General features: G+C 35.6%; 1 protein-coding gene across 1 annotated transcript in view; it reads right to left on the reverse strand.

Annotated features, from left to right (window-relative positions):
* Positions 1–1,644: 1,644 nt before the first annotated feature.
* VEGFC (vascular endothelial growth factor C) overlaps positions 1,645–26,223 on the reverse strand; it is a 98,355-nt gene continuing 73,776 nt past the window's right edge. Inside the window, exons 4-7 of the mRNA XM_082374595.1 lie at positions 21,859–22,010; positions 6,572–6,678; positions 5,935–6,268; positions 1,645–2,622 (exon numbers count right to left, since the gene is read on the reverse strand). Of these exons, the coding sequence (XP_082230721.1) occupies positions 2,508–2,622; positions 5,935–6,268; positions 6,572–6,678; positions 21,859–22,010 (708 nt within the window). The 3' untranslated portion in view covers positions 1,645–2,507. The remainder of the gene's footprint in view (positions 2,623–5,934; positions 6,269–6,571; positions 6,679–21,858; positions 22,011–26,223) is intronic.

The raw sequence follows: 26,223 nt of genomic DNA on the forward strand, positions 1-26,223 counted from the left end.
AGCTTCCAGTGTTTTCTCATCTTTATCCTTGAGATTTGACCGATTGGTAGTTGGAAGCTTGCAGAGTTTATGAAAATGCTCACTGTCTATTTTAGCTACTTGCTGAATCCTATTTGCTAATATTTTAAATCACTGCTTAGCTTGATCTCTAGTCCCTTTCTTAACCAGTACCACAGAATCTCAATTATTATAATGTAGTGAAGTGAGATTTTTATGGTCCATATAAAATTGTTTGCAAGAATCTCTGGCAAAGTATTGTCTTTGTTGATGTTACTTTTGCCTTTCATCAAAATTATTACATCTCCAGGGACAAATTAAATGTTATTTTTTCTGGCATGCCTCACACTTTATATTTTGGTCTAGTGATTTCTTTGGCTTACTCATATATTCTGAGAAACCAATTGTCAACACATAGTTTAGATTTTTTTAAGCTGATAACTTGTAACGGTCATTATATCAGATCCTAATATTCTCTACATGGCCTCAGGGGGCTCACTGGAAACTTAGAATAGATTTTTTCTAAATTATCTAAAAAAATTAATATATTTAAAATGTATCAAGACTAAAAATGATTGATGCTAGATCAACATAACAGCTTATATAATGTTTGTTTGCTTACATTCTTGGCTGAAATGTGAAAAAGTATTAAATTGAATCTCAGTTGAATTGTATAGCTGGTGACCATTTTATGCACCAGGGGATCGTGCCTCCCCAGCAGGTGGAAAGATATTGTTTATTATGATTCCATTCTTCCTTTTGTAATGACTCCTGAATTTGTTCTGTTGGGGAAATTTTGATAAAACTATAGCTGTTGTCAAATATACTTATCTTTTACTTTTGTTTCATTATTATTGTTGTCGCTGCTGCTGTTGTTTTTTGTGTTCATTTGTTTGTTTTTGCTGTTCTCAAGTTTGAAAATTACCCAGACCATAGCTGGTTCATAGATTGTACAATGCATATTTTCATATATTTTCTGCCTACAGGCTTCAGATTCATCTTTACTTAAAAAATACAAAGATGGTCCATAAATGTATAATGAGAGAACTTCAGAAGACTACTTCTTTTTCCCAGTACGTAAAAAAATCTGACTTTATGAACGACATGTTAAAGTTGTGCAGAGTACGTACCTGTAATTCAGTAAACCTTGCATGTAACATTGTTTTAAAAGTCAGTATTGAAAACAGTGTTTCAATATTTTTAGGGCATCGACCTTCTAATCAAATATTATAAAAAATAAATTATTTTGTAGCAAAACATATAGATACTAATATTTTGTACTGTACTGAGTAGTCACCTATACCATTTAAAATGTTTTTGTTATATTAAATTTGCAAGTTTTAAAAGCCATTTTTACATAACTCTATAGATTCTTTTTTTTCCTTTCAGGACTACTTATTTTTATGTATTTGCTAGTAGCTATGTATTTTTATTTGCTAGTAGCCATGTCCTACGAGCAAATAATCAATTTTCTGCCAACAAGCCAACCACTTATGTGGTTGCATTTATGTAGGCAAAATATTTGTTCCCAGAAAAAAAAATTTTAGTGTGCTGCCTTTTTAAAAAAACGAAACAAGTGCTTTAATTGTGTGACTGAAAGGTTTCCTTTTTAGCACATATGAGCATTTAAATGTCATTTCCAATTTATTTTATGTGTTGGATAGGAGCACTTCAGTTTATAAAAAGTATTTAGCTGGTCAGAAGAAATTAAAAATATGGAAAGATTCTTTTTAAGAGAAATATTTTAAAGCCATTTTAATATGTACAGAGCGCTATCATATCAGGTTAAGAGTCTGAATGCTCCAAGGGCACTGAATAACTTTCAATTGCATAACCATGCTAAGCAGACTCTCTTATAAGATGATATGTTTTCTATTGATTCATTTGGCTATAAATTCAAAAGTGTCATGTGCTAAAACATTTCTACTCATTAAATATATTAAGAGATGAATTTAAATAAAATTAATAGCAACCGCTGTCCCTCTGAAACTTTCTTTTACTGGATCATACAGCAATCAAAATCTGACATCCAACTAGAGAAAAAGGAAAAGGGCAGGGGGAGAGGACAGTTTTCATAATATCAAGTTTTGCTGATAGCGTAAGATGGTAATGGACTCAACTTACCAGCTTATAATACAATTTTCATTTTATTTTAAACATATTTTGCATGATATAAAAATATTGATCACAGTGAGCTTTACCAATTGTTATTGCTATAAAAATGAATGCAGAAACAATATTTTTAGTGGAAATAAATTATATAGTCATTATTCTTTTTTAAAATCACAAGAGAAAAACCTCAGCTGTTTGGTCATTGGCAGAAAACCAGTCTTTTAAGGAGGTCTTTTGCAGATGATCTCCAGTCCATTTCTGTAACATTATCCACATGGTTCAGGAAACTGACTTTTGTCTTTGTTACCAGGTCCCACAAAGTCTCTGTGTTCATGGTTCTAACATGGCAACACCGTTTTCCCATGACAGAAAAATGACGAACTAGAAAAGATACAATCTTAGTTCATATGTGGTCTTTTCCAATATGAAGGGACACAGCGACATACTTCTTCACTAAACGAAAGTCCCTGTTCACAATGCTTCACTCGATTTGTGCACGGTCGTCTGTAACAACTAGGGGAACAAAGAAGGACAGACTTTTGTTAAAGACCAAGGAGATGAATTTGTTATGCTACAAACGCACTTTTGTGTCTTTCTAAGTTTCAAACTAGAACAGAGTTACTCATTTTATCATAAAATTGTTCTCCAGTTTATAAATTGCTAAAGTTTGTGCCTGGAATTACCAAATATAAGAGGAATGGAAAAACCTAAAAAAAAAAAAAAAAAAAGGGGCTTCCCTGGTGGCGCAGTGGTTGAGAATCCGCCTGCCAATGCAGGGGACACGGGTTCGAGCCCTGGTCTGGGAAGATCCCACATGCCGCGGAGCAACTAAGCCCGTGAGCCACAACTACTGAGCCTGCGCGTCTGGAGCCTGTGCTCCGCAACAAGAGAGGCCGCGACAGTGAGAGGCCCGCGCACCGCGATGAAGAGTGGCCCCCGCTTGCCACAACTAGAGAAAGCCCTCGCACAGAAACGAAGACCCAACACAGCCATAAATAAATAAATAAAGAATCCTGGTCAAAAAAGGTGAAAAAAAAAAAAAAAGTCTTGCTTGCAGAAGTAACGAATGGAAGAATGAGGTGTTGTTAGCATTAGTTCTTTTGAAGTGCTCTGTGCTTCGTAGATGAAAGTAACATAAAACAGAAATTCTGAAAGTGAGTATTTAAGGTCTGCCGACTTAGCGTGATCACGTAAGCATGGCGGAATTCACAAGACTCTGGGACTCGTTTGGAACCCAGGCTTTGGAGCGATTAAGCCCAGCCATTCTGGCAGGACTGTGGTCCCCAGGGAGGGCCCCATCCTCACTCTTGGCTGGGCTGGCAGCTGTCAGCCTCCCTCCTCCACCCGGGCTGCACGTGAACACAGTGCGGTCTGGGGGGAGGGACTGGGAGAAGGGACGGTATTCACTGTGAGGGTCCCTTTCCTCCCACCCTAGATGTCCAGTTTCTAGTGGTGGCAAAAGGACAAACGACCCAGCAGCCAATACCATCAGTAGCCCTGTGGCGCCAGTGAATGGGAGCCATCTTTGAAGGATTTTCTGGAGGATGTGTATACGTAACATGGGGCAGTGGGGATGGATATAAGGCAAGAAAAATGCAAGGTGACCTGGAGATCAAACATGCACCAGAGAAAAACTACAGATGTGATTTTGAAACAGCATTTCTTTTGCTCCAGAAAAGAAAGCATATCTTGTTAGAATATTATTTATTTATTTTCAGTTCTAAATACAATTACATTATTATAAGGCCACTGGTATTCCTTTACTGAAGAGATACAATTCTCAATGATCAATGTAAGTTGCTGATTAAGGCAGTGAACCACAGAATGTATACTCTGCCTGCCACAATTTTGGAATAAATAGGAAGAGAAAATGAGTATATATATTTTCAAAATATTAAACTATCTTTTTTTGCTTCAGTATATGCATAAAACCTGGAATTATACACTTAGAAAAATGACCATGGGGAGAGAGTCAGTAAATAGAAAGCCATTAAGAAACAATGTATGCGATGAGGAGAAATACAATGACAGAAATCTTTTCTACTAAGTTAATGTAAGAATTCTGTAGAAAAATATGGCTGGTTAGTTTTATGTAAACAAAAATTTCAGGTTTTTCAATGTATACTGGGTTCACTTGGATTCAATATGAAAAAATGGTTTCATGATCTTTAATAAGATTTAGTATCTATACTCTGCATTTTTGAAATATCCTTTTGGTGATTAGAGTAGGATATGCAAGTAAAATTGGAATATCATTGCCCAGAATATTCTAAAGAGGAAAAACAAGGATTCCTATCAGGTCTTCTGAAATGATAATGGAAGAAAAAAAATGTCATTAATGAGATACCTAGATTCATGGAAGTCTCCTCATGCAGTAGCTAACATGTTAGTGTGGACAAATCATCAGAAAGATTAACTGAAGTGGGAATACAAACTCTTGAGAATCAAAAAGAAGGACACTTTATTTACTGAAGATAAAGGTAATGATGAACATTCATGCAGATACTAAATTGTAAATAAATGGAAGTATTCATGCAGATACTAAATTGTAAATAAATGTCAATAAATTGTAATTATTTACAATCATAAATAATTGTAAATAAATAAATGTAAATAAAGTTTTAAGTCGTGTGAATAATCGTCTGTTGAAAGGGTGTTATCACCATCTGTAAAGAGTGGGTGGAAGAAGAGAACCCAGTCAGAACTCCAGTGATGGACAGCAAGTGGTCAGAAAACCTAAAGGACAACCAGGAAAGCACAATGTGGTCTCACTCAAACCAGAGGAGAGCCTAAAGAGAAACTACGGAAAGGACAGGTTTACAGAAAGACCAAAGTGTCCATCGGATTTGACAATGAACGGTCTACTGAACTTGATCGTGGAATATTAGGGCATAAACCAGGTTCCAGTCGGTTGAATAAATGAGAGATGAAAGAGGTGAACAGATAAATGCCAAATGCCTGGTCTTGGTGCAACTCAGAAGACAAGGACAGAGCTTGGTTGCTACAGAATGCTCAAAATTGCAGTGAGATGCCAATAAAATAGAAAAAATTGAGGGGGACAAACACTAGAGTTGAGGACATTGAAGATATGGAAGGGAGAGGGCGTGAGTGGTGGAGCGAGATGCTGAAGGAGGGTGGGAGCAAATGTCAAAAGCACAGGTCTGGCTTATTCTCAGATCAAAGAGGAAGAGGTTCAGGGGTTAACAATGAAAGTGTTTGAGTCCAAGAGACTCATTTTTTTCTGGTGAAGAAGGGAGCAGAATCAGGTTTAAGGAATGTCTTGAGTAACCTCTAACAACGTATGAATTTATTTCTCTGATTCCATTAAATATTATACTTCGCTTAACTATTTTCATTTTTAGATACAATTCCACAGTAAACGGTATCATCCTATCCTTTGTAACGCTTGCACATGTTCTGCACTTAGAACAGCTGTACAGAATTACATCTGATGGCATCATCATTTTGTTGGGGGCAGGTGTGCACTACCTGGATGTATTTTGAAAATGCTCCGCAAGTGACTGTCCTATGCATCTGTTCTCTAACTCATGTGGAGAGCTACTACCTTAGTCTCTGGGACAAGGATTTAGTGCATTCTGAGCTTGGATCTGGTTTTGGTTCCCAGGACTCCCATCTTACTTTTTTGGGAGCAAAGTCTCACAAAAATTTAGCATTGGTTACAAAATATCAGAATTCATCTTCCAGAACTTAACTAGTTCCATTCTAACAAAGAACCAGTAGTTTGGTTGAGAAAACTGCTTTGCGTTGAGAAAACTATTTCCAGTAAGAGAAATGAAATGAATACAGTTTATGAAGATTTCTTACCTGCATGTTTGATGCTGAAACTTCTTTCCTTTTAAGAAGCATTTCTGTGGAGTTTCTGTACATTCACAGGCACATTTTCCAGGGTTCAGGGGTTGATTTCTTGGGCAGGTTCTTTTACATACGCACTGGCATGTGTTTTCATCAAATTCTCTGTTGGCCGCACACGAGCTGGGGAAGAGTTTGTTTTTACAGACACACTGGCATGAGTTTCTGTCTAGTTCCTTGTGGGGTCCACAGCTGGAAGGCCAAAGCCCCCCTCTGCAGACGCACTGACAGGTCTCTTCATCCAGCTCCTTGTTGGGCCCACAGATGTCATGGAATCCGTCTGCAGAGTCTAGACAAACACAGTCAGGACATCTTTACTATCCCTTACTTGGTTCTGGGTGTGGTGGGAAACAATAAAAAGCCTTTAAAAGTGTTTTCATTTCCATGTTGTTCATTAAAGGGTTGTGCACACACACAGGTAGGTTCCGTTACAAAGAAGTTCAAAATAATACCAATACGAAGCAGAAAGTGTCCTATTTTGTAGTGAGTGATTTCAAAGCATGAAAATGAATATTGTACATGTGATTTTAATATTACAATATTCGTTAATCAAAATAGAGACATTTAGCCTTTAATACAGCATTCGGCTTACCATCTCCAACATTAGAGGAAAAAATAAAATCTTGCTGAGCCAGGCATCTGCAGATGTGATTATTCCATATGTAATCTGTGGGGCACGTCTTGTTTGCAGCCTGGCATCTGTGGGAGAGATGGGTTAAGCAAGAGAATAATTGTTACATGGAAGGGATCATCTCTTTTCTTACCTATGTGTTACAAAATCAACAATGCTTGTAAAAAAGCATTAAGATGACGTAAGAATATATAAAATGAAATGCAAACATTCCCTCTCAAACTGCTCCCACCCACAGGTGCTGTCAAATTCTAATCCCAGAGGTGACCACAGTTAGTGGAATGGTCTTATATCATTCATTCCAGATTTCTATCTTTTTAAGGCAAATACATTTATTTGTATAATCACATACTGTTTTACTTCGTGCAAAAATGGGATAAAGACTTTTATACTATTCTGAAATTTCCTTTTTCCATTAAACAATATATTATGGACCTCTTTATATGTCATTTCATGAAGTTTGCTCCATCATTCTTACTGGCTGCATAGTGGTCCATAAATGGATGTGCTATTATTTATTTTATTAATCTCCTATTGGTAATCATTGGAATTTCTTCCAATTTATGGCTTTTTCAAACAATTCTACAGGAAACATCCTTATACATGCATCTTTACGGCCTTATTTCTGAAGCACAGATGCCTATAGCTGTAAAGGATCCATGAATACAGATTTCCCACTCCTCGTTCCACAGAAAGGAATCAAAGACCATGTTCTTTGTTGTTATTCTAGTTTTTCCTTCCCTTCTTCCTTCCATCTTGCTTATTTATTTAACTAAAAATCTGAACATATTGGCTTCAAATGCTCCTTTGATGTGCTAGTCGTCTCACTGTTGCCTAACTGGGACCCCTTCGTGTTGGCGCCTGTATGGCATGACCCCTTTATTTTTCCAGCTTCTCTGCTTTCTGGGATGAACAGATGCTATACACTCATGTTGCCCATTTTCTCCCCCATGCCTGCATCAGCCATCCCTTCAGGGAGCCCTAATTCTCTTTTTTGGATAAGAGCATTATTATATTTGGGGGAATAGGTTATTGATCTTAAGCAAGAAATACCTGTACATATTTTTAGGCAAAAAAGTTCATAGTGCTATTTCCAAATCCAATTGAACATTACTGCGGTTTTAAATTTAGTCCTTTGACTTCAACTAATAACTTCCACTAAAATCTTGGTTTCTAACCATCTTTGCTTAAATATAAGTATATATTGAGATATTTGCTTTATCCTGCAAATACTACATGCTTTTTCTTTTCAACTCATTATTTTGAAAGTGGAAAACATTTAAGTGATTATCAGAGTTAAAATTATGAGAAAAAGTATATTCAGAGAAGGTCTTTTGGATTCATATCTCCAGCATGCTGTTTTAATAGCTTTTGGTTTATATCATCAGTGTTTCTTTTTGCAAAGAAAAGATGTAAGTCTATATGTATGTATTTTTTTCTTATTTTTTTACACAGATGATAGCATCCCTTATACACTGTTCCAGACCTTGCTTTTCACTGAATAGTATTTCCTGGAGAACATTATACTTTCCTAATAATTTGAGGTATTCCTGAGAGCAAATCTCTACTCATTACATATTTTTGTCATTATTTTCTTGGGAAGTCATGAACATGTTTCTGTTCCACATAAAATCTAGACAGTATTTAACAATTTGCCAAAATAGTATCATTGCTTTTTAAAATTTACATCCTACCCAAAACTTTAGCAGCCTTCCATCAAATAAGAAGCAGTTATGTGTAAGTGTATAACAGCAATGCAATTAATCCTGGCTCATGAAACTCAAGTCACTCTTCTGTCTATCAATGATGGTGAAACCATTCTGGCTACACTGTCCCAACATTGACCTATATGTGGTTTAAGTAATACATTCCTGATACCATGTTGGTATCAGGTGGGTACAGTGCTGTTGCGGTCGCGGTAGAAAAGCATGTTTAATTTTTCCAACATGTGATTTATACTGCTGTTACTTAAGCCAGTGTTTTTCCAGCTGTTAGCTGCAACCCATTAGTGGATCTTGAGCTCAATTATATGGGCTGGGAAATGCATTTTTAAAATATAAAAGAATAGCATATAATAAAATACGAACTACTAGGGTACACGTGGTAAAGAATGTTTTCTGCAACTTTATTTCAATTATATATATATATGCATATAAATATTTTTGAAATGTATGTAATGTGCATGGACAGACACGTGTGTATAAATATGCATATACAACCCCACACACACAACCTCCCTGTCTCCCACGTGTGGTGTATGTGTGTTTGTGTATAGATGGTTGCAATACCAGATGTATTTGTTTTAGTTACAGTCATTAAAGTTGACAAAACACATCTAAGCTATTTAAATGGGAAGTGTCAAGAATAATCTCCATCACTAGCCTAAGTGAGGTTGGTGAAAGATAAAATCTTCAACTGCAGGAGTATGTGTTAATGTGTCTGTGCTTACGTTTAAATATGTATGCAAAACTGCTTATCCCAAACAGGTATGAAGCAAAAACAATTTCCTCTCTCTTATGTAGTGAGGAAAAATATAGTTTTCTCTCTAACATTTCATATCTTCAGAAGTATGAATTCAAAAGTATGGACTGTGTGTAGAAATGAATGTAGGAAATGACATTTCTGGAAGTGTCATAAAAATCAAGAAGGTCCCTTGCCTAGTTTTATAGAATTAAATAATGACTTCACAGTTCTTTTGTTTTTGAATGTTCATGATAAAAATACGGCCTTCAGAATAACACTTTCAATTATGTTATACCTGAAATGTTTTGCCAGCATCAACTTTATATTGCCAACTAATTATGGTTTGCTCAAAGTGAATTAAATATTTTAATTTCTAATATTCTTAAAACTTAAATTTCTAGAAGAATATAGCTTCAGAAGCTTTGCCAAAAATAAAAAAAACTTCTACGCATCAGTGCTAACACACAATTCAATGCTGAAATTTGGAATCCTGCTAAGATATGACTTAATTAAACATATATTTGACTATACTTCAATAAAAAAGCATATTTGGATAGAATATATTTTTATAATTACTTGAAGTTCCCTGCTGTAAAAGTGAATAGCATCTTCTTAGTGTTTAAAGCTTCTCATGTGAAAAGATGGGAGACAATTTCCAAAATCTTGTTATGTTAGAATGAAAGGAAATGTTTTCATGGTGGATAGAAGATTTAGCATAATTTACTTACCTTCTACACATCTTAATTTCCAAAGCATTTTTATCCTATTGAAATTTCTCTTTGAGTTCTGAATATTAACGTGTGTAAACATATCTAAAAATTTTATAAATTAGTTATCTTGTATACTGTAACTTATTGATTCAAAGGCACATTTTGTTTGCATAGAAAAGCAGAACATTGTGCAATTATATGTGAAGTAGATTTACATTGAGAATCATATGTAAATAGGTTAACTTTCCTACTTTTCCTTTCCCATCCCTACACACACTAACACATCCACAATCCCGCTGATCATTTGTATGGAGGGTAAAGATGCTTTTCTAAGAATTATTTCATTAATTATTTCAAAACTTCACTTGGCCGGTTTGGTAGCTATTACTTTTTGCTAATTAAAACCGGGGAACAAAAATTTAACGGTTTGTGTGTTAGAGAACAACAAATTTAATGATTAAATCAATTTTATTTTGCCATTGATCTTCCTTTTGAAATGCTAAAAGATTAATCTGCTCCAAATATGTGTTAGGTTAAATTCTACATATTGGGTAATAATTACTAGCTCTTGTGCATTGAACATTGTAGTAGGCTATTTTGTGCATTCTATGTTTTGGACTCTCATCTCTACTTTTTGGCACTCGGGTTTTTATATACTTGAAATTCCCTGACTCTCCAAATCAATATTTAAGGAATGAAGACATACTACCACCTTTATTTGGCATTAGTTAGAGCTGAGCTGAAATGTTATTCTTTTTCAAATAACTATAATCTTGGTAATATATTTCTAAGTGGAAAAGATGAACTGCATCTTGATTTATATTAAAATGGTTATTGATATAATTTACTAAGTATCTCTTTAAAAATATTTCATAGGTTGCTCAAAATGAATGTTGACATTAATTGAATATTAATCCAACTTGTAGCACTCAATGACTTTTTTAAAAAGCAAATTCTTTCTGTGGAGATGAACTGTGCTGTTAATTAATCTCATTGGAAGCTCTTTTAATAAGGTATCTTTACAACATCCCAGCAGATTAAAATTCTGCTGATCATGTGGCATCTATAGTCCACAGGTGTGTTCTTCAAATAGCCATCCTTTGCTAAGTCTTGTTAAAAGTGGTGTGTGATCCAGTAATATCAGTTTGAAAGCATGTACTACGAGCTCTCCTTTACCCCTTCCAAGGAGCTTCATGTCATTCAGTTGGACATCCAATAAGATGCTCTTGTACTCCATTGTGAAAACAGTAAGGGGAACTCTGACTACATAATTAATTTTGAAAAATATCAAAATAGGGTTTTGATTTCCTAACGGCCAACTGTTGATGTCGTTTGAACTTCGCCCACTATGATCAACATCACTCAAACCTGTAATACATTCGGGGTTAATATCAATCCAGACCCTTTTTGCTCAAGATTGCTCTCAGCATAGGAGGTGGAGGGGCAACTATATTCTTTCATTATCAGAGCCACAGAGCCCTGGGTAAAACCAGCGCCCTGGTTTCAATAATTTTATTCCAAAAGTCTTTGAACTGTTGTGTTCATCTTGAGTTCATCATGCGTGGCCCTTGAATACACTCAGCAATCTACACAGATGTTGATTTGCTTATATTTTTGTAAGAGTGGTAAATATCAAATGAAAAGTGGTTAAGTAAAAATGGCCTTGATAGTGAATGTTATTAAGTAGCTTCTTCAGTACTATGGGTAGAAATCAGAATTATATTCATTTTAAAGGCTCTATATAAATTGTCTTAAAAAAGGAACATGTTTAACAGACATATATCTAAATAAAATGCATATACTTATCATACCTGGTATTGATTTTTATTGATTTCATGCTAATTTGTGCTTACGTCTGCTTTTGTTACTTTTCTGCTTGTGACTGGAAGAACAGTGGATGGAGTTGGGGTTGTTAGGATATAAAAAAAAAAATAGTAATTATGTCTGATTAATGAAAATCCATAGTTTTAATCATTTTTCTAGACTTAATAAGTGAAAGGCTAATACAATAGTTGCATTAGTATAAAAAGTGGGCTTAGACATCTAACCTTTCACTTTTTGTGTGAATATAAATGATTGTTTTAAAGCAGGTACCTGCCACATACAACAACTCAGCTACCATCTGAGACCTGGATATAGAGCGTGAGTTATGCCGTGTAGTCATTGCTTGGCTAGCTGCGTGCAGGAGCGCTCGTTTTTGAGTTGCATGATCACTAGAACTGGCGCACAGCAGCACAGGATGCTAGGATAAGTCTAGAGGCCTAGGTGCTTTCCTTTTTTAAATTTTTAAACTTTTTGGATTTGCTTGGATATACAAGGTTGAGAGAGGTATGGTAGGTTGAAACAATGGAAATCTAGCAGTTACTCTATTTGTCAGTTTGTCAGTTTTTATCGCTATATTTAACTTGAACTAACAGAATTAGAACAGAGAAATGATAAAATAGTAACCAGGAATTCAGTAAAAATGTCCTTCAATAGCCACTGGTCTCATTATCTCATCACAGTCACATCTCAACAAGAAAGCAAAACCAAAACCCAAACAATGACAACATGTGTTGAGGGCATGAGAGTGTCGCTACGACATCAAAATGACTGGTTGAGGGCAGCGTTTCGGGGCAGGGAAGTAGGGCTGAACAGGGGTCACAAGGGCAGTGAGACATTCTGTAAGACAATATAATGGTGGATACCTGTCATTATGCATTTGTCAAAATCCAGATAATGTGCAACAAAAAGATACTAAACTATGGATTTTAGTTGATAATGTATCAGTATTGGCTCATCAATGGTAACAGATGTACCACACTAATTATACTCCAATAAAGACCTATTTAAAAAAAAAAAAGATGTTAATAATAGGGGGAACTAGTTGGGGGAGAGCGATGGGAACTCTCTGCTTCCTGCTCAGTTTTTCTGTAAACCTAAAATTTCTAAAAAAGTCTATAAATTTTTTAGAAAATGATCGGTAGATGTGGTCTAATAATACGGACATTTATTAAAAATAATCATCAATGTGATCTGGGCAAACCTGACATTAAACGTCACAAAATCTTTGATCTAATAGCCCCTACCTATGGGTAACATTACAGAAACAACCTAGCGCAGAGGAGGTACTGATGAAGTCTTCTCAGTCATATACATTTTGCTGTCATTTCTACCAGCCAGTCAGCAAGCCATAGGGATGCTGTGCTCTCGATTATTAACTTTTAGAAAGCAGAAACCAGAGAGCCCGAAGACAGGCACGCTATACAGCATGGCTGGCTTCCTTTTGGAAAAAAATACGCTTCAGGGTCTGGGATCTCTTACCTGAGTTCATATCATAGGTGCTCATTTGAAGGTGTTTGACAATATTTAGATGATGAGCTTTGTAGGAAAGAGGATGAATAGACATATGAATTAAGATTTCAAAATTAATTGCATATGAACCTAGGGCTTGAACTGCAAAGAGGATATTTTCAGGGAAGAATAAAAATTCATGTTTTAAAATGCTGAAAAAAAGGGTAGTTTCTGATCAACTGGTGCTAGACTATGTCACAGTTTAATTGGCAGGTAAATTATCTTCACATTTCTGCTCTGAAATAGTTTATTAAAATCAACACGCTATTCTGTTTATCTCTATTTTGTGTAAAGCAACAATGTACAATCTTGAAATTAAAAGGGAAATAATGAAAAATTAAAAAGGGAAAAAGAAAAACTCATGGATATTCAAGTTTCTAAGCATTAGGACTAAGAATCCATTGTAATAGATGAACAGTCCAAAGACACTCAGATTCTAAATCAAAGGTTTTCGTGGCTGTAAATCTACTCTGTTTGTTGAAGAGATGAACTGTCACAAGAATGAAGTTTCCCTAATAAACCTGAATAACTAACTTCTTAGAAGCAGGTATGCTTTATTGGGTATCTTAGTAAACAATGTTAACACTTTTGTAAAAGAAATAAAGGCAGTAAACAAACTCACAAATTAGCCTTCAGGCTAGATTTGCCAATTTTTGCACCTTTCTTCACCCTTCCTTTTTGTCTTTCTCACCATAACATGACTCTCCCCCAAAGACTGATAAGCTTCTTTATCAGGCTGAAATAATACATATCCTCTATCTTTATTAACCCTTAAAACAACTCAAGGTGCCTTGGCCATGGGGAGCAATGTCTTGTCATTTTTCTACTCACAAAACTCCCTATGCTTCCCCAGTACCTGTACAGAGACAAAACACCACAGGCTGGTGCTCAAAGCTCCAGAAGCATAGTCTCAGCACTGCCTTTGTCATTTATCTTCTACTGCTTTTACAGATTTAAACCCACTTAAATTATTCGAGTCTATTCATTGTCCCCAGAACGTGTTATTTTCTCTAGGATAACTTCAGGAACGTTGTTAATGATAACCAATTAACTAACCAATAAATTTACCACTGGGTAAAATTAACTTCAAGGCACTTGTCTCTCAAATGTGACATCTCTTTCCTTTGATTTTATTCTTTTCCTAATGCTTGAATATTGCCTTCCCTATAGTATAATGTCATAGAATAATCATGAAAAAACGATCTATCTATCCATCCAATGGAATACTATGCAGCTGTTTAATGAACAAACCAGGCCTACAGAAATCAATATGATTACATCTATAAAACATACTGTTGAGACAAAAACTAATGGCCCAACTTTAACACAAAAATTTAAACACACAAAGGTGTACCCTATAATCTCTTGTGGTATGTTAATACATCCACCTGCTATAAAAATAGCAAAGCACGAATGAGAAAAGTACAATTTCTGCATAGTGGTTACTTCTGGGAATCAAGGATGAAGAACGGTGATTGGGGCTTTGGGTTGTATCTTAAGTGAATATGACAAAATATTTGTTAAATTTTGAATTGGGGCAGAAAGATATGTCATTGTTTTGTCCTTTACTGTATACTTGAAGTTGTTGTTTTTAACTTCAAGAAGTTAAAAATGCAGTAATGACTGCACCCCCAAAGGGATGAATTGGCTCCTAATTTAGTTTGAATCTCTGCTTTCCTACATTTTTAGTTGTGTGACATTGGGGAAAGTTACTTGATCCCTCTGATTCAGCTTCTCATGCGTAATTGAGACTTTCTCTCTCACTCTCTTGCTTACCCTCTTTCTTTCTCACCCTCTCTCTGTGCGCCTAGCACATAGTAGGTCATTAATAAATGCCTATGTTATCTCTGTATCACGTCCTTCAGGTCCTGGAGTCAATCCTAACCATTCTTAAGCTTTTTCTGATATTTGATCCTCTCACCACTCCTTTCCTTCAACTCTTGTTGGCTTTTGCAATATCTTTTGGATTTGGTAATATATTTCTCTCCCAGTTGTTATGCCTAAGTTTTCTGATTGGTCTCTCTCAGTCTCCTGCTAGTCTGTGATTTCTCGAGTTTCCTAAACATTCATATTCCCCATGGTGTCATCTGCTGTTCCTCTTCCCTGCTTATGTCCTATATTTTCCTTGGCTGGTTTAATTTCTTCCAATTGCTCTAAGCGCCAGTTGCATGCCGGCAGCTACCCAACGAGCATGTCCCCCACCCCAGTGTCTCCCCAGCTCCAGGTCCACTGCCTAATGAACGTTTCACTCTGATTTCCCAGAGATGCTGCAAAAACTCAAAGTACACATGTAAATACTAAATTCTCCTTTTCAAACCCGTTCTTCCTGTGAACAGGTGTTCCCCGTCTTTTTGAATATCATACATGCAGTTTCATCTTCAACTTCTCCCTCTTTGTCATCCCACACACGCAGTTGCCAAGTCATATACTTTCTTATATTTCAAATGTCTTTCCATCCCCACTTCCACTGCCTTGGTACCCACTCTTATTATTTCTCTCTTGGATTATTTCAGAAGTTTCCTCTCCACTTTTTCCAACTCCTGTTTTGCTTCTCTAATTCACGTACTACATTGCCACCAGGCTGTTCTTTCTATCACATAAAATGTAAATATCATGTCCTACATGTATCTTTTAGCGGCTGCTGAGCGACTGGAAGGGAAAGAGAGAAGAAGTCCATCCTTGGAATGGCGTTTGCACTTCTGCTGACCTCTCTGGACTTCCGTAGATCCTCTCCATCACACACTCTGCTGCAGTCATGCATCCAGCGTGACCTCCTCTCCCACACCAATTCCAGTCCTAAGGTTACATGTCTGACTCACTTATGGGATTTCTTCTGGAATAGCAATCCTATCTCTCTATGTCTATAGCCTAGCACAACAGTAGTACCTAGAGGGCACATAATAACTGTTTGTTGAATGGCTGAATGAAGCAGAGCATAGTGTATTATACACTTATTCTATTAGCTATATTTGTGTATATTTGTACTCTGGTACATAAGTTGCTTTAGCTAAGAAATTACCTAATCCATTTATAAAAACCCTACGTTTCCTAGCACAGTGCTATGCACATAGAAGACTCAACATAAATACTCATGAATGAATAAACAGCAAGTAGAAAAATCTTGGGCATCGCTTCTTAATCATAAATGGCTCCCTCCATAAAAAGAGAGTCTCCGTCATTAACGGGGCCATAGAAACTCATGGAATTTAATCTGAAGGAAAATATAAGAGGAAATAATTGGAAAAAAGAGAATAATCTATGAGAACATCAATATGAATAGGATAACTGACCATTTCTGTTAGAGATACTCTCCTCTACCTCTGAATTTATGATAGTTTTTGGCGCTGCTGCTATTGAGACTTGAATTTTGTTTTGAAAATACTAGAAATGCTATATGCTATTGGGGGAAAGCATAGGGTCAAGAAGAAGGAACACTTGACTTTTTATCTCCTTCTGACACTTTTTTTTTTTTTTTAGTTTTTAGCTTTGTATATGCTAATTACAGTTCTAAGACTCAATTTTCTCCTTTGTAAAATGTTAGTAAAAATAGCAGCCAATGTTTATTGAATGATTACTGTGTGTGAGGCACTGGGCTAATATGCAACATGAATACTGATAATAAACATCATTACACCCTCGTGAGTTAGATGTTATCACCATCATCATCGTTATTCTATTATGGTATTATAATCTTAGATTAATATGTAATATAGTATCCTGTTATTGAATTGATTGTGAGGATTAGGTTATAAATCTTACACTGTATTATGTTATATGTAACATTTTATTTTTTTGTTTTAAAGATGAAAAATGCCACAAAAAGTTTATAGAACTTAGCAAAACTCAAAAGGGCTAGTGAGCAGAGGATGAATTTTCCAACCAGGAAGCACCTCCAGCGAGCACACTCTGTGTTCTGTGGTGTCTCTCATCAAGGCCACCACCTGGCAGCACTAGTTATGAGCATGAGACCACGGGTGGCTTGGTGCACAGTAATATTTAGGAAAATAAATAATAACAATAATAATATCAATATAACGCACGTTGTCCCTTGACTATGAATGCTCAGAGGTTAGGGGCAGTGAAGCTCATCTCTGTCCTCTCTCACAGTCCCTAGACACATTCTTTGTCCTTTTTAGAGACTCAAGAATTATTTTATGAATGACTCATTTTGTGAATGATTCTTAGTTATATTTGTTCTTAAATAACGTAAAACAAATGATCTGCTACTTATTTAACCTCATAATAATGTAAACATAACACCAAGCATCTGGAAAAGACATGACTTGCCTTCCTCCTGACAGCAGTGGTGGGTGAGAGCAGGGCTGGAGCAGAAATGGGGCATTGCTGCATCTGAGCGGGATTTCATCTCCATAGAAAGGAGTGATGGGAAGCCCTCCCCCTGAAGGAATCATTATAATCTTGACTTAAAGTGTCACCATAAAGATTTTAAGACGTCTACCATTTTGAACCTCAACTAATTTCAAAATTATAGTTAATGAAAGGGGTCTTTTTCTCTTGGCATTTCAAAAATCAATTTTACTGAGGAATAATTTGCATATAAGAAAATGCTCCTATTTTTTAAAATTTGTTTTGTAAAAAATATTTATTTATTTAGGCTGCGCTGGGTCTTAGTTGCGGCATGCAGACTTCTTAATTGCAGCATGCGGGATCTAGTTCCCTGACCAGGGATTGAACCCAGGACCCCTGCATTGGGAGTGCAGAGTCTTACCCACTGGACCACCAGGGAAGTCCCAAAATGCTATTTTAAATTCACTGCCTTTTTACAAATTTGTGCACCTGTGTGACGCTCACCACCATCAAAATACAGAACATTTCCATCACCCACAAAAAGTTCCCTTTGCTCAATCCCAGTCAATCCCCACCCCCTGCATCTTTAGGCAACTACTGATTGCTTTCTCTGAGTCTAGATTATCTTTGTCTTTTCTAGGGTTTCATGTAAATTGAATCATACAGTATGCACTCTTTTTAGTCCAGCTTCTTTCACTCAGCTTAACATTTTTGAGATCCATTCATATTGTTGTGTGTATTAACAGTTCATTCTTTTTAGACTGCTCAGTAATATTCCACTGTATGGATATACTGCAATTTGTTTATTCATTCACCTTTGATGGATATTGGTTTGTTCTCAGTTACAGGCTAAAGAGCTTATATAACATTTGTCTACAAGTTATGGTGTGGAAATATGTTTATATTTCTCTTGGATAAATACCTAGGTGGGAAGTTATCGATCATATTGTGTGTATTTAAGCTCAAATAATGTTTGAGCTTAAATGTTAATCAAAACATTAGTATGTCATATGCCGAGAAGAAAAATTGTTGATACCCTCTAAATGAATATCTAGTAGCTATATAGGTTAAACACTGTTTTCTCATACGAAGCCGAAGTTAAAGTTAATTTCTCTTAAAATTTAAAAAAAATTTTTTTAAAATTATTTTACTTTTGCTGGAACATGATTATTTTGAATGTTTTAAAAATTATTATATTTATATTGTTCTAGTTTATATCAATTGCTAATTTCCATATGTAATTTGACATATTACCATTTTTATAAGTAAATAAATTACTCTAAAAGTTTCTCAGCAAATAGTTATGTTCAATATTGATAGCTTTTACATTTTTATTTAACTTTTCATTATAACATTTTTATTTTGTCCTTTTTAATCCTACACTGAATGAAAAAGTAAGCTTTCTACTTCCTTTTAAATGTATGAAGCCCAGATATACTTAAGGTATATAAAGAGATATAAATGTGTCTGTGGTATTCAGATTTCATGGGGGAGGTGATTAGGAAAAAATGCCTATAAAAGGATCCTTAGGGGGTGATAATGAAAAAAAAAAAAAAAGGTTGAATAGCACTACTCTAAAGGAAATATTTTAAAATAATACTTTGTTTTATTTTTATAGCTATATATGGCTGTATAACTACATGTAAAGTTATATATAGTTATCTACTTTAAAATTATATGTATATTATAAATATTACACACATACATTGATGGATATTACATACACACATAGTTATGTGCTCACTGGCTTGGAATATAAAATACATTTCTTATTGAACACAGTGAAACACACTGAAAAACACAAGAGACAAGGAAATGAATCCAACATGGATCTTAACGATAATAATAAATCTGCCCTTTAATGACTATCTCTTAGATGCTGGACACCATAGTCAGCAGTGCAGAAGCGTTCAGTATTTCCTTCAATCCTCTTTACATCTTTACATTTTACACATAAGCAAACTGAGGTTCAGACACACGAAATACCCAATGTTAAAACGCTAATTAATGGCAGGCCTAACTCAGCTCTGCTTACTAAGACCCAAGCTCTCTTTGCTCAAACGTTTGTCTCTTCTTGACCTCCAACAGCATACAGTATAGTACTTAGAAGAATAAGTAATGATGAAAGTATGAGTAAAATACACAAATGCTATGAGATATATACAGATAAATAAGTTACTTTATTTAAGAAGCATTTGTTGATGAGTGTAGTATACTTGTTTAGCTCCCAAGTTTGGAGCGTGATTAGCAGCTTCATCTGTAAAATAAGGCTAACTACCACCAACTTCACAGATGCTTTTGTCAGTGTTAAATGAGACAATGTGTGTTAGGGCCTGAAAGTAGTTAATAGCTCAATTATTTGTAAGTGTTATTAGCTGGACATGACAGAAGACATAAGCCTACCTGAAATAATCTCATGATCTAGGTTCACATGCAACAGTTACAGACCCCTAAAAAACCCATGCAAGGATAAAGTAAATATAGTCATTGCTATGGGAATTCACGAAGCAAAGGTGACTGTGGTATTTGGACAAGACAAATGCAGCAGAAAGACCTTTACCTGAACTCTGAGAAATGGATACGGCTTTGGAAAGGCAGAAAAGAAAGTAAATTTATTTTAAGCCAGGTCAGAATAGAAACAGTTACAGAGCAGGAAATAAGCATGGTATTTAGGGAACCAGACTTTGTGAAACACAGACTTGGTGAAGAATGAGAAGCAAAACAAGAAAGGAAGGCTGACACCAGAAGACAGAGGTGGAAAATCGGTGCCCAATTCTTTGAGAAGTTGAAAGTCACTGAGTTTCTGGTCAGATGAATGAAATGATGCCTTTTAAAGCTTACTTGTGACATTACACAGGAGGTGGAGACACATTTGACACAAGAAAGCTAGTATTGAAACCACTGCATTAAATCAGAAATTCATGCAGAAAGAAGCGGATCAGGATGACAGTGACGGAAGTGAAATGATAAGTTTAGGCTGGAGCAGATATCTCCCCTCCCCCCAAAATAATCAATAGCTTTCAGGTGTGATATAAGGAAAAGAAGGAATTAACGACAACTGCGTGTTTTCAAGGCCTCAAAGAATATGAAAGGCCATTACTGTGAATAATGTAGAGGTAAATAAACGGACTTAATAAATCTTTGATTTTGTACCTATTACGTCTAATATAATAATAAACACAGCTATATAAAAGGGACTTAATAAAATATTGTAAGTCATCAATATGGTCAGATCTTGAACTATAATTCTGGAAACCATCAATACAGAGATAACAACTGAAGTGCTTAGAATGGATGAGTTGCCAAGGGACACAGGTGAATAGAACTCCCAGGGCTGCGTGAATAAAATCGCACCTACTACTTCAGGGGGCCGTTGTCTCCACTTGCATCAGTATGAATTTATTCACAGATGCCTGTAAGATTTTTTCTTTCTGTCAGTCAAATTAGGCTATCCTTGAGTTTTTCCTACGGTGTCCCTGGAAAGGTAACGCCTCCTATCTGTCACACTAAGTAAAGCAGCACAAAGAGATCCAACAGGGAAAACTGCTATTAGCCCATCATTTTTATTGTCAAGTCCACTAAAATGAAAGGTTTCTAAAAAGGTTTTTGGTAAATGTATATGTTTACCCATCAATTTATTTATACTTTTGTTACAAATGTTGGAATTATCTAAGGTTTATTTACATGCCCATTCCACATTCCCTGGCTATCCTAAAGAACAAAGAGCTGCATCCTAATTTGGGGGCAAAAAGTTCCTAGATCTCAGATGGCAATGCATAATGATTCATTATAAACTGTTCATAGAGTCAATACGTGATGCTCTATCCAGGCCCTTTATAAGATCTAATGAAGCATATGTTGCCATATACCAAACTAAAAAATAGGATGCAAAAAAAATTTGAATAACAAATGTTACTTTGATTGTTAATTTGAAGTAATATTAAGAAAAATTATTTCAAGTATTAATCAAAATTTCAGTATTCAATCCTTGCTGAAATAAAAAATATGAATCGATATATAGACAAAAACTAATGGAGACTGAAGAGAGGCAACTGAATGCTAATAGATGGAAAATAATGTATTTATATTTACTTTTTGTTTTGGACCAAAAATCTTAGGCTCAAATATTTTTAGTTTTAGCATCATCTATGAATTTGCACACCTGATTTCATGAATGTTGAATGTTGGTGGCATGTGTGTCATTCCACAGAAATACTTCTTTTATATTGTGAGCTATTTTGTCTATAACATGGGTTTTCTTGTTTCAGTTTAATTTTATGTTCATGGTGCACTTTTAAATTTGTCTTCTTTTTATTTGATGCGGAGGTATATTATCGCAAATTTCACAAAAATTCTTTCAATCAACTGTGTTTACTTGGAAATAATTTTATATTAGTAGAGGATGAAGAAAAAATAGATTTAATTCATACTCACTGTGGTAGTGTTGCTGGCAGGGAACGTCTAATAATTGAATGGACTTGTCTGTAAACATCCAGCTTAGACATGCATCGGCAGGAAGTGTGATTGGCAAAACTGATTGTTACTGGTTTGGGGCCTTGAGAGAGAGGCACTGTAATTTCAAACAACTACAAAGAAGGGACAAGAGAAGAAAAATTATACAGATGCTATAAAGCATTTTTATGGTACATGTTGGAGTCCAAAAAGAGTGAGATTAACTCTTCATGATTAGGTAGTGCTGCATAATGTATGCAGGATGCTGAAGTTTTTTATGCTTATAATGTAAAAACTGTTTTGCGTCTAATAAGTATCCTTTATCAGAATAGTAAACAGTCTATATGCTTATCTCATGTCACTATTATAAAGCATATTAGAATTTTGATAACCAACTGATGATTACAGAGCAGAGATGTGACAGACCAACATGTTCAAGGAAAAAAGGATTGTTTCAGAGTCCTAGATTATTCCAGGGGTTTAAAAACATGGCACTGATATAAATATCTTTGTGATGTAAGAGCAAAGCTATTGGTCACACAACCTAGAAATGTTTGGTTAAGTCCTATTTTATGTAAACTGAATACACAGACATAAAATACATAGATGTAAAACTGACTTTCATTCCAAATTAAACTTCAACCTCAAAGTAGTTTTACATTTATCTGAGATATCTTATGAATTTATTATGTTTAAAAGAAAAATAAATACATTCATTAGTAAAGGAGCGTTTCTGCTATTTTGACGAAGGCATTATGCAAATATAAGTGTAAAATAGGGTAGGACATTATACATGATGGTGGATTAGAGTCTTAACATTTTGTTTAAAACCTCATTCTGAATGCATTATTAGTGGAGAACTTCAGCTTTTCCTCTCCCTTCCGCAAAAACAATGTTTTAAGTTGAATATACAAATAAATTAGTGATTAAGCAAAACTAAGAGGATTTAAATTCCAAAGATTCTTAAAATCTAAATTATGATCAGAAATAATGGTGAAAGTGAAATCCTGACCATTACCTGCTTGATAAGATCAGCTCATAGTAATTTAATTGTAGTTAAACCGTGTGTTGTTTGGTACCTTTACAGACATTTGTGTAGTGCTAAAAAAGACAACACACCCCAGAGCCTTGCGATTCCACCCTTTGCTGTAATTTCATGCCAACAGTTGAAGATCATTGCAGATACTTAGGGCATAGAATTAGTTGCCCATTCTTGCTCCCTTGCCTACAGGGAGATTCATTGAAATGAATTTTGAAGAATGAAATATAGAAATATCTAAATTATAAATGCATATTTTCTTCACTTGAAATGTACTTCTTATATATTCACGTAAAACTTCAGCTACTTTCTTAGCATAAGTGCCTTAGGAGGAATGGGCACAGACTCACATCCAGACAGGGCACCTTTATTAGCAACCCCACTTATAAGTTATGTGAACTTGGAAAGGTCATTTAACTTCTCGAAGCTGTATATTTCTTTAACAACCAGTAAATTCAGGGTAACATTTGACCCATTAATTCATGGGACTGTTGTAAAAATTATGTAAGCTAACGTATATGATTGTGATATGTATTTTGATTGCTGTGTAGATATGAGTTATTATTATTTGCATATATTCTCAAGATTCTAGATGCTTTCCAGAATATTTTCTATTCTATGTAGGTAATCTCAACATATGGCCTCAATGTATCCCAGTATTATTATTTTGACCAGTTTCTTCTCAAATGTCTCAAAAAGACATTTGTTTATGCAGTTTGGATGAAAGCCTTTTATTAGGTAAAATGTCACACTGGCAGAAATCTTTTGCACTATGTATAACTATTTTAAGAGAGAGAATTCTGTACTATCTATATAGACTACAGTTTTTCTACTTCTTATGACATCTCTCGACCCTACATTAAGAACCAGCATTACAGTAGAAATATAAAGTGGTTTAGAATTGCTTATTTAATGTTCATATTTATATATTTATAAATTACTTAAACTCTGTCATAGTGGAAATGATAGAAAGATGTACAGGTCAGCTCAGAAAAACCTAAGAATTTATGTTTAACTGGCAATTAGATATATGTACTTAGAGCTTAGGAGAGCCCCTTAAAGGCCAGCGGTATTAAAGTTGGAATTAAAGTCTTGGGCATTGATGAGATTACTTGGTGACATCATTCTGAATGAAAACAGAACACGCCTAATACTAGAAACCTGGGCAACAGGAACATATAAGGGGTGAAAAAAGGCACATGAACCAGTAAATATGTTTGGGAAGAAGTCTGATCCGACATGGAGAACCAGGAGGGGAACTGTTAAGCCAGGGGAAGCAAAAGAGAGGAGAGCTTCAGGAAGGTGGGTGTGGTCACAGGGTCAAAGGTCTTCAAGGGCGATAAGGACTGAGCGGAGAAAACTGCGTAACAGAGCGACTCTGAGGGTTGCAGCAGGGCAGGGGCCGAAGGGCAGGAGCAGGTGGGAATGAAGAAACAGGAAGGGTGGCCTCATGTGACTGGAGCGAAAGGGATGAGATGGGTCAGGCCTCGAGGGCGTTTCTGCTTACAGAATGCGTGTAATAACCACTGCAAGATCTGGCATCGCCTCAAGTGACACAAGGCAGAACAGGGCCCGGTAGCGAGGGATAAGGCACTGTGAGATAACAGCTACTGCAGAAGAGTGAACGATGCTTTCCCATCCCCAGACCTCAGCCGCATCCTTCCTACTTTCAGTGACTGCTGCCGTGCCGGCTTCCACCCTGGCATGGTTTCCAAAGGGGAGAGAGACCACAGTGAGTGTTATCAGTGATCGTGGACAGATTTCGGCCATTCCTGGGTGGAGAATGTCCACAGTCAGGACCTGCCCCAAAGCACCAGGTGTGTATTCAGGAACTAGGGCTTCAAAGAATGTTCTAGGGAGACGGAGATCAGTAAAACGCACATTAAGACGCACCTTCCTGGTAAAATAAGCCTGGCGCTCTACTTTCAAAGGGTGGGAGGGATTTGTGTTGGTGAATACACTGACTAAAAGGGTAAAGGGACAGGTAAAGAGGCACTGAAAAAACAAATCACTGTTCAGAGAACTGTTTTTTCCTGTAAGTTGATTTTTCATAGGCATTAAAACTGTGGTGCAGTTTGAGAGAAAAATTATTTCTAATTAAGGAAAATAAATATTTAATTATTGATGTCATAGAAATGTCTCTTGTTTGAGTCCAAGTAGGCAATTGGCCAGCTCAATTCAGTTAATTTGATCAAAAGGAAGAAATGGGCTGAAAATTAAAGTCAAAACCCTTTTCTTCTCTTTGAAACACACAGTCCACCTCCAAATTTTGACCTGAGATTTTTCAGGCAGTTTCCTTAACTTTCTAATTGACTGTGTCAGTGTGGAAAAAATTTAAGGGTCCAGAGAAAGATGCTTTTGACCAATATTAAAGGGAAAAAGATTTTTATTCATCTGTTGACTTCAGAAGAATTAGAAACATCTACTGAGCTGTGCTGTATGTGTGGACAGTAAGACGTAATTGTGCCAGTGCCAGCTGCTGTCACACATTAAAGGAGCCGCTCTCATTTCCCACCTCCTTTCTGCACTAGCTTTAAATGTGAGTATTGATTGACTTCTTTTTTCATTTAAAATGATTAAATACAGTTTCTACTTCTTTTTAATAAGTATAAAAATTCCACTTTCTTTTTTACAGACCAATTTGTGAATTTTATATTGCTCTATTTAATCCCTATGTTACTAAGAATGTCTATAGCCCTTTTTCCTAATTAGATAGTATGTGCTCAGAAAATGTAAACATTTTTTGAGCTGAAAAATATTAATAATTAGAATCACATTATAAACTCATATGTTTCCCTAAATAAATAAACTTTTCAAATAACTGGCAACTTCCCTTTTCTACTAGAGATATAAGAATAACCAAGATCTTAGTCTTAAAAAGAGATAGACATTAATTAGAGTCCTGCATCTGTGCTACTTCTGTGATTTGGAAAAATTATCTAACTTCTCTTAGCTGCTGTTTCATGATTTATGAAATAGGGATAATAATGGTGGTGATTTCATGGCAGTGTTGTCTGGGTGATTCTTTTTCCTCTTCTTTAAAACTGAGTTGAATCTTCATTAGAGAAATTACAATTCTTTAACTTATTTAAAATCTTTGTTCAGTTTTCAATAACTATTTATTGAGAACCTATAAGTCACCAGTCATCTCAAGTCAACAGTCATCTGAAGATAACAGTCATCAATCAATGACTCTTGTCATTGTTTTAGTTAAGCGAAACTAACAATGAGAGCGAATTAGGAAAAAAAAATCTGTGTATGTATGATGATACTAGGTTAGAATTTTAAACACAGCAAATAGTTTACCA

Source organism: Balaenoptera borealis (assembly GCF_965194805.1).
Source record: "Balaenoptera borealis genome assembly, chromosome: 21".
NCBI classification, from domain to species: Eukaryota; Metazoa; Chordata; class Mammalia; order Artiodactyla; family Balaenopteridae; genus Balaenoptera; species Balaenoptera borealis.